The following is an 8,594-nucleotide window of genomic DNA, read 5'->3' as shown; positions in this document are numbered from 1 at the left end:
ACATGGCACAAAGTTTTAGGAAATAGTGACAGTAATGATTGAATATCTCTAATTATTGGCTGCTCTTTTATCTTCATTCTATTTCTCCTTTCTGTCTCCACATCTTTTGATTTCTTCCTGTCTGTAGCTCTGTGTCCTTATTTTCATTTTTGTTTACTGTTGCTTTTTTACTCGGGCACGCACTTGCTCCTTTAGTTCTCCTAAATTCTCTTTTATCTCTCTTGTGATCTGCCGTAGAGCTTGGCCACCGTCCGTGCGATGGAGCAATGTAGCTGGGCTGTGGGTTGACTTGCGCTTGCATCACTGCAACCCCAAACCAGATTGCATCTGCAGTCATCTGACTTCATGCCCGGACTGATAAATGGTGCTGTGGAAGCATGGATCTCGGGGGCCTTGGCAAGGTACTCGTACACATGTGCGTGCATGTTGATGTGTGAGTACACTCAAAATGTCTGTGGGTTTGATCAGCACAGCTGTCTGGGTGCGCCTTTAGGCTCTGCAGCAGCTGGTGGGGAGTGAGAACAGGTCTGTGGGAAGACCGGGATGAACCCTGGAAAGGGGGATATGCCTGTTCCCCAGGAATGTACGATGACCGTAAGCAAGAGATCTAAAACCCCTCACTTGACCTTTGTATAATTCTTTCCCTTCCAGTGAGTCCCCTTCCCTGCTGGCTGTGACTCATCGTAGTCTAAATGTAGGCTGTAAGCCTCTCAGAGGACTGCCTTTCTTGCTGAACAGAACAGCATAAAAAATGGCAATGCTGTTGAATAACCATTATTATTTTTTAACACTTTTTTTTTTTTTTTTTTTTTTTTTTTTGAGGAGTGCCTTGCCGTATTTGTGCTTCTCTGTTAAGGGATTTATTGGTTCCCTGGGAGACCAGTGGGGCAGGTTCTTTCTGGACCCACAACAGGAAGGTTTTTCAGACGAGCTCTGGGGAGCAGCACGCCAACACGACCGTGGGCAGCAGACAGTGTAAGAGAAGACAGTGGGCTCTGACAGAGGCCAGCAGGTCTTTTCATAGCACCCCAAGTTCTGACCCCTTTGTGAGTGGCAGCACCCCCGTGCTAAATGCAGCCTACATGGACAGCCAGCACTTCTGTGGGCTGCCCAGTGCCTGTCTCCTTTCTTCCAGCCTCTGCATACGCTGCCAGCTGCCCAGTTCACTGCTGTTCTCCACGCTCCGGTGACCCTGGTGGTACCGTTATCTTCTATCCCTCACTCGAGCTGATGTTTGTCTTGACTTGGAGCGGATCTCTTCCTGAGCCTTACTGAACCGGTCCCTTTTCTCTTTGCAGATGCTTTTGCAGTATCCTGTCCCCTCGTTGTGTCATCCTCTGGAAGACAGGAGAATGAGAACCAGCGGTGTGCCAGTAACCTGCAAGCAGTTGGAGAACTCCTGTGTGAAAAAGAGCAACCATGCAGCGTGAGCGCAGCGATCTCGTGCTTCCCAACAACCTGCAGTTGCGCTGTGTTCCCCCCACGGGAACTGATGCCAGCTTCTCCCTCTGGTTATCTGTGTTCTTCTCTCTTACTGTAACAAATTTGTTGCTCTCCAGCTCCCACATGTTCACGGAAAAATGCAGATATTCCCCGTGCAGATTAAGCAAGGTCTACAAATTTGCACTTGTAATCGAGTCCTGTCCGTGGCTGCTGCCACATGGGGCACACACTTGGTGAGGCCTCTGGGAATTTTCCGTGTGTAGGGTGCGGGATTTAGCCCTAGCAAAGGGCGCTGGCCTAAAAGGGGTAGCAAGGGGTGAGCTTTTTGGGGAAAAATGGTGTATTTTTTTTGTATAGTTATTTTTTGGGTGAAAACCCACCGTGTGCGCATGTTTATGTAACAGATGTAAAAAGCACTTTCTTTTTCATTAAACCACCAGAAGAGGTAAGCCTCACGGAGCCTGTTTTCATTTATTTTCTGCGTGTTTTTGTTCTTGCGGCGCTTGCTGACCACCCCACACACCTCGGGGGTGCCCCCCCAGCTGCAGCAGCCCAAGGGCACCCCGGAGAGGCCCCGGGGGCAGCTCAGCAGGGCCGGGGGGGGGCTGGGGGTGCCGGGGGGGGGCACCGGGCCGAGGCAGGGGCAGGGGGCGGCGGGGGGGGGGCTGGGGCCGCGTCCGGGGGCGAGGCGGGGCCCTGAGCATTTTATGAATGGGCTCATATGACGTCAAAGGGGGCGGGAGGAGAGGCTCCCCTACGCTCCAATCCCGCGAGGCCCCCGCGCCGGCGAGCCAACCGCGGCGCGGCTCCGCCTTGACGGCCACCTCTCCCGACCAATGGCGGCGCGCGAGCCCTGCCGACCACGCGGGGCCGGGGCGGCGAGTAGTACGGGGGCGCGCGGCCGCTCGCTGCCTCCCCCCGCCCGGCCGGCGCGGCGGGCGGGGCCGCCGGCGTTGCCCGGCGACGGCGGGGGCCGAGCGGCCGCTCCGCCAATGGCGGCCGAGCGGGGGCGGGCCCGGCGGCGGCTGCGGGGCGGCGGTGGCCGGGAGGGCCCATTGGGGCTGGCGGCGGCCGGCGGCATGCTGCCCGCCGCGGGGCTGCTCTGGTGGGTGGGCGCGCTCGGGGCGCTCTACGCCGCGGCGCGGGGCGCCCTCGGGCTGCTGGGCGCCCTCCGCGTCTGGGGCATCGGCGCCGGTAGAGCCGCGCTGGGGCCGGGCCTGGGAGCGTGGGCTGGTGAGTGAGTGAGGGGGGGTGGGGGGGGGGGGCGGTAACGGGCGGTTTGGGGGGGTAACGGGTGGTGGGGGGTGGGCAACGGGAGGTTTTGGGGGGTTATCAGGCACTGGGGGGCGGGTAACGGGAGGTTTTGGGGGGTTAACGGTCGGTTTGGGGGGGTTAACGGGCACTGGGGGGCGGGTAACTGTCGGTTTGGGGGGGTTATCGTGCACGTGGGGTTGGGTAACTGGCGGTTTTTGGGGGTTAACAGTCAGTTTTGGGGGTTATCGGGCACTGGGGGGGGTTAACGGGCGGTTTGGGGGGGCTAACGGGCGGTGGGGGGCGGGTAACAGTCGGTTTTGGGGGGTTAACGGGCACTGGGGTCAGGTAACGGTCGGTTTTGGGGGGTTATCGGGCAGTTTTGGGGGGTTAACGGGCAGTTTTGGGGAGTTATCAGGCACTGGGGGGCAGGTAACGGTCGGTTTGTGGGATTGGGTAAGGGGTTGGGGATCCCCTCCTGCCCCCAGGGGGCTGCCCCTGCTGGAGGGTACCTGCAGGGAGCCGAAAGTGCCCCCTGGAGAAACGCCCCTTCCCCTCTGCCCCCCAGCGCTCCCCCTTTGGGGTCATTGCGCCTGCTCCTGGTTCTCCCCAGGGGCTGTGGGATGTGGTCCCTGCCCAGCTCAGGAGGGCTCCACAAAAGCTTCCCCCACTCCCCGCAGGGAGCTTTTCTTTGTCCCCTCTCTGCAGAGTTCACCCCTGGCTGGGTTTGGGGCTCCCCGCGTTGCGTCCACGTGGGGTCTGTGGGCGCGGCGTGAGGAGTACGGGGAAAGTTGGTGGCTGGCTGCTCCGTGCTGTAATTCCCCCCATAAATCGCTGACAGCAGCCAGGAACAACGCCGCCCTTGTTTGGGAAGCACTTCGGCCAAACAGGCCTGGCGTGAGCGCGATGCCGAGGAGCTGCCGTGGTGGCCCAGCAGGGCCAGGGCCGTGCCTCGCCTTCCCCTCCCAGGCAGCCCTGTGGGCTTGGACCCGAGCCCTGTCCCCTCCTGGCTGCCTCTGGTGCCACGGGATGGTGCCTCCTCTTCTTCCTGGGCAAGATGGGGGAGAAAGGAAAAGCAAAAAGCTTTCTCCCTTCAGTAAATGGTGAAATGAAGTCAAGATCCCGTGGTACTTCAGCCTAGAGGGAGCTCGGGAGGCCTCCTGTCCAGCCTCCTGCTCAGAACCAGGGAGCAAACTTTACCTTTTCTTTTCCCTGGTTCAAAATTGCAAAGCTTGTAATGAGAATGATTTCTGCTTTCACTTTGTTGCAACAGAAACGGTGTGTTAACTGGGGGCAAAGTTTATTTTGGCCGTTTACTTGGCCATGTTGCACCCAAGGAGAAGTCTGGTTGTCTTTTCAGGCCTGCTTAGCACAAAGCGTGCTCTTCTTCCCCCAGCGCCTTCCACACAAGCCAAGCTGAACGCTGCTCAGGCGCAGGGTGATTGCGGCATGCCTGTTAGTGCTGATGCCTGCTCGTGTGGTGAATACAGCTGTACAGTTGTATTGGGGCCAACAAACGCTCGCGAAGATGAGCCTGCCTTAATTAGCTTCTTAGAGTTCATTCATTAGTGTGCAAAAATAACCAAATGTGGGCAACTCGCTCTAGATGTCTTAAAAAAGAACTTGGAAGAGACCATTAATCAGGATGGTGCTCGCAACTGCCTCTGTCTTTCTGTAACTTATTTTTAGACAAAAACCCCACATTCAGTCTTAAGCTGTTCTTTTCCTACGGAAGTGCTGAGCAACCACTTCCTTCAGCAGCAGCGAGGGTGGGTGACCGCTCCCTACCTGTCCTTGCTGGCTTCTACCTAACAGAGCTGGGGCTGGGCTTTGCTATGCGTGGTCCAGCATCTGAAAGCAGTGATTTCTAGGGGGCTGCTAAAGAAGATGTGAAAAATAAGATGTAACTGGGTATATGAGCAGTGGGGTAGACAGCGATGTCCTAACAGCCAGGTCCTTTAAAAACCAAGAATGTGCTGGGTGATTCCCAAGCTCCGGTTGACTAGGAAGCTGGGGTAGGAGCAAGCTCTAAAAAGACCTTAACAATAATCTTATTATCATACATAATATGAATGATGCTTATATGAAGGCGAAGAAGTGACAAGTTGGATTTTGTGCTTGTAAAGAGTTTGAATGAGATTTCATCTATACGAATATGCTTCCTGTAGGCCCTGGAAACAGTGGATTGCAGAACAGACCCCGATCATTAAATTCTTGGGATAACCATAGGAAAATAACTCTGGGGATAAATCACTTTAGTGCCGATTTAAGAAGTCCATACAAAGCATGTTCACTTAAGCCCTGACTAGAGTGGTAGCCAGGTAGTAACTTGTTGATAACTTTGAACAGCTTTTGCAAGCAATATCATTTTCAAGCTCCTTAGTGTTATGTGAAACGAAGCTCTGTTACCTGAGTGGTTTGTTTGTGTTTACATTTTTTTGTTTTCTAAAGATAAGTTTCAATCACTTGCACAAACAAGTGCAGTCATGCTGTGCAAGGACAGTTGGCAGAACCCCTCATAAGTCGCTGCTGTGGATGAAAGCAGCCAGCCCAGCACAGCGTGTGATGAGGCTGGGGAAACAAAGTGGGTGTCAGCACTGCTTGCACTGCTCTCTGCAGGCTGTGAGAGGAGAGGCTTGGTGACACTCCCCCTTTTCCCTGCACCTGGAAGCTTGGCTCTCTCTCATGCTTCAGCAAAATCACTTGGTCAGGGGTTTATCATCTTCAGCACTCTGGATTTGTGACGAGAGTTGTTTTTGTAATGCTCACAGTAACAGGTACTCTGCAAACACTTCTGTGCTGGTCTGAAAGAAAGCACTGTCAGCCCCAAAAGCAATGCTACAAACATGTGAAAACACAGCAGCTTGCTTGTAACTCCTGGTCGTGACAGCCCAAGTCCAACATGCAGATGGGAGCATGTTACTGTGCTCTCGTGGGATTGTTTGCAAGGTGCTTACGGAGGGTTCCTGCACTAAAATGTGCCTCTAGAAACAATCTGCTGCAAGCCTCCTAATCCTGTCTGAGCTTCCCACAAGGGCTGTGCTCTAGCACATATGGCAAATGGGAAAAGAAGAAAAAGCCATGTGTTGTTCTATGTTGCCGATCCCCCAGCTCTCTCCCAGCAATCAGACCAGCTCCTAGTGTGTAATTTAGGTGATTTCTGCCAGCGTCTCCCTGGCCTTTCCTGTGTGCGGCTAAGCAGGGCTCTGACCCTCGTGCTCCAGGCCCTGCAGCTGGTGCTGTGCACCGATCCTGCTGGGACCCGGACGGCTCTTGGAGGGGCTCCCTGCTGGTGTACATGGTCTGGCTTGCTTGCTGGACAGTGGACAGGAGCAAAGTGTACTGGAGCCTGGTTTCTGGGATTTGGCTGCCTCTGTTATTTATTTATTTATTTATTTATTTATTGCACCATTTAGGTGCACTTTGCACTTGGCCGTTTCTGCCTGCTTAAAATGTCTGCTCGGTGGGGTTGCTCAACACCTGCTAAGCGCTCCTTTGTGCGCGTGGGTACGGGGCAGAGCTCAGCACCCAGCCGGCCGCGTCCCGGCTCCGCTTCTGCTGCCTCCCTGCGGACAGGCTCCGGCAGCTCGCTGCTGGGCCTGCGCTGGCTGCTGCTCAGGCCCCATGCTTACGTGTAGCCACTGCCACCCACGGCATCAGCCCCGCTCAGCTGCATCGCCACAGCTCAACTCAGCGCATTTCCCTGCTTTGAGATATGCTTTTCTTTTTACCAGAGAAGCCTGGACAGAATGCTTCAGCAACGCCGAAATAATGTCACTGGGGCTTAGCTCAGACTATGAGTGGGCTTGGCTGTAGTTAGCTGCAGGAACAGGTGCATGTGAAGGGGACTTAAATGCACTAGTGTGGTCTCTCCACCCCAAAAAGGGGGTGGTGAGTAGAGGGCGGCTGCTGTTTGCATTAATGAGGAAGGACCACCCATCTCTGGTAGCCTGGGAGAAATGCTGGTGGGGTTATTCGCCCAGGGGATGAATAGCTGTGTAATTTGAAGCTAGCTTATTCCCTCCAACCTTCTGTATGGTTTAAGGTAGGAATGCCTGTAATGCAAACCTGTTCCTTGAAACTAGAGAGCTTAGGCAAGGAAGGGCCTAGGGTAGTGACTTGCTTCACTTTCTTTATGTCACTTTGTTGACTGGTGTGCTTCCCTCCCCTTGGGAAAGTTGATATGCGAAGCACCCAGCCGAACAGTGGGAAGGAAGGAAATTGCTTTGTGCAGAGTAGCACGGAGCTGAGCCTCAGGTAGCTGCAGCAGTCAGGCATACTGAGCTGCGCTGGGTGTTGGAGGCAACTGGATAAATGTGTGCCTGTGTGAGGAGTGCTGAGCTAGCGGGAGTCCTGAGGGTCACTCCCAGTCCATGGGGCTGGGGACACCCTGCTGCGGGAGGGTTGACAGTGAGAAAATCTTTCCTAATGCTTCCAAAGGCCAAATGTGATTCTGCAGGCCGAGGTATGAACATAAGCAGAGAAGCTCGTGGGCAAAGCATCTCATGTAGAGTGTGTTAAACACTCGCGTGAACAGGTTTAGGGTTGCTGCTCATAGCTTCAGATGACTTCTGTTGGTCATTTATTGATAGGCTTGAGGAAACCTGGGTTCCTAGAGTAAAGCAGAACATTTTAAGTACATTAATACATGAAAATGCTAGAAGTAGGGTTTCTTGGCTTCTTTAGTTCGGCCATGTTGTATGTATAATTGTGCAAAAGGGTTCCACCTTGAGTCTGTTGTTTTTTTGTCTCCTGATTATTTAACCTTAACGCAATATTTTATGAAATCTGTGCAACTTCCCCGATTCCTAGGGGAGTAGAGCAGTACACCATCACCCACAGGATGAATCATTGGCAGAGCTGGAAATCTGATCCACAGCAGAAGCCCCTCTCTAGCTAACACTGGGAAAGAGCTGTATGCAGACTTCTCTGCTGAGCTTCTGACTTACTCCTGTGCCCTCAGCAGCAGGTGGTGAAACCTGAAATCCTGAGGCTTGGCTGCAGGTTTTGAAATGGACCTCTTGTGTAGCAGCTCTTAAAGCTGGAAATGGGATGTCCTGGAAAGCAGAGCCTCAGGAAAAGGGTGCCTGTCACTTTGCTTCTTGACCTTGTTTTTTCATTTTTATGGTGCCCTCCCTGCTTCTGTCTCTCCCCAGGTTCCTTCATATGTCTCTTGTGACTCAGTTGTCTGTCCCAAAATTGGGTGGGAGGCAGCTTTGTGGCCCAGGCTGAGGCACGCTCTTCATGCTCAGTGGTGGCTGCCTAGGTGGTGTGGCGGGCAGCAGCGTGTGCTCTGCACACACTCCCCACCTTTGTGTCGGTTCCTAAATTCTGACCCAACATCCTCCATGTGCTGGATTGTTTCTTCACCTTTCCCAATTTTCACCAATTCTCGCCTGGTTTGTGCATTTGGGGGCCTCCACGCTCGTGCTGCTGCTCGGCCCTGTCCTGAGCATCAGGGTGTCCTCTGGTGGGTGTAGCGAGTGGTTGTGGAGGCCTTGCTGGTGAGCTCCAACCAGCTCTTTTCCTTTTCAGCGTCTGGGATAACTCCAGGTCTCATATTGATCTGCTAGGTGCAGAGTGCCTTGCAGGAAGCCAAGCTTGCAGCCAGTCCATACACCATGGTTTCAGGATTCTTCTTCCCTTACCTCATCCTTGGGGACGTGCCAGTTGCGCTGGGCTGTATCTAAACCTTCATTTTGTTGACTGAAATCCTGATGTTCTCTGGTGTTGCACAAATTCCCTCACCCCCATTTTCATCCAGAAGTCATCTCAACAAAACTCTTGTGGTTTACAAAGAAAGAGGTGGATTTTCAAGCTGCCAGCTCTGCGGCGCTACGGAGGGATCTCGCCCCAGCTGGATCCGCCACTTCCACGCTGTCGCTGGTGGTGGTTAAAAG

General features: G+C 54.0%; 1 protein-coding gene and 1 long non-coding RNA gene across 2 annotated transcripts in view; both read left to right on the top strand.

Moving 5' to 3' along the window:
• Positions 1-241: 241 nt before the first annotated feature.
• On the top strand, positions 242-1,892 carry LOC311210460. The gene is made up of 2 exons (XR_014618529.1): positions 242-401; positions 1,299-1,892. It is a non-coding gene; the product is annotated as an uncharacterized lncRNA (long non-coding RNA).
• Positions 1,893-2,279: 387 nt separating this feature from the next.
• Positions 2,280-8,594, top strand: part of HSD17B12 (hydroxysteroid 17-beta dehydrogenase 12) — a gene marked incomplete at its 5' end in the record, with an annotated part of 75,038 nt that continues 68,723 nt past the window's right edge. The window contains 3 exon segments of the mRNA XM_084287106.1: positions 2,280-2,384; positions 2,387-2,506; positions 2,508-2,676. Of these exon segments, the coding sequence (XP_084143232.1) occupies positions 2,280-2,384; positions 2,387-2,506; positions 2,508-2,676 (394 nt within the window).

Source organism: Netta rufina, assembly GCF_964035555.1.
Source record: "Netta rufina genome assembly, chromosome: 5".
In the NCBI taxonomy this organism is placed as follows: Eukaryota; Metazoa; Chordata; class Aves; order Anseriformes; family Anatidae; genus Netta; species Netta rufina.
The sequence above is the reverse complement of the archived record's forward strand: the minus strand, read 5'-3'. Positions and strand labels throughout refer to the sequence as shown.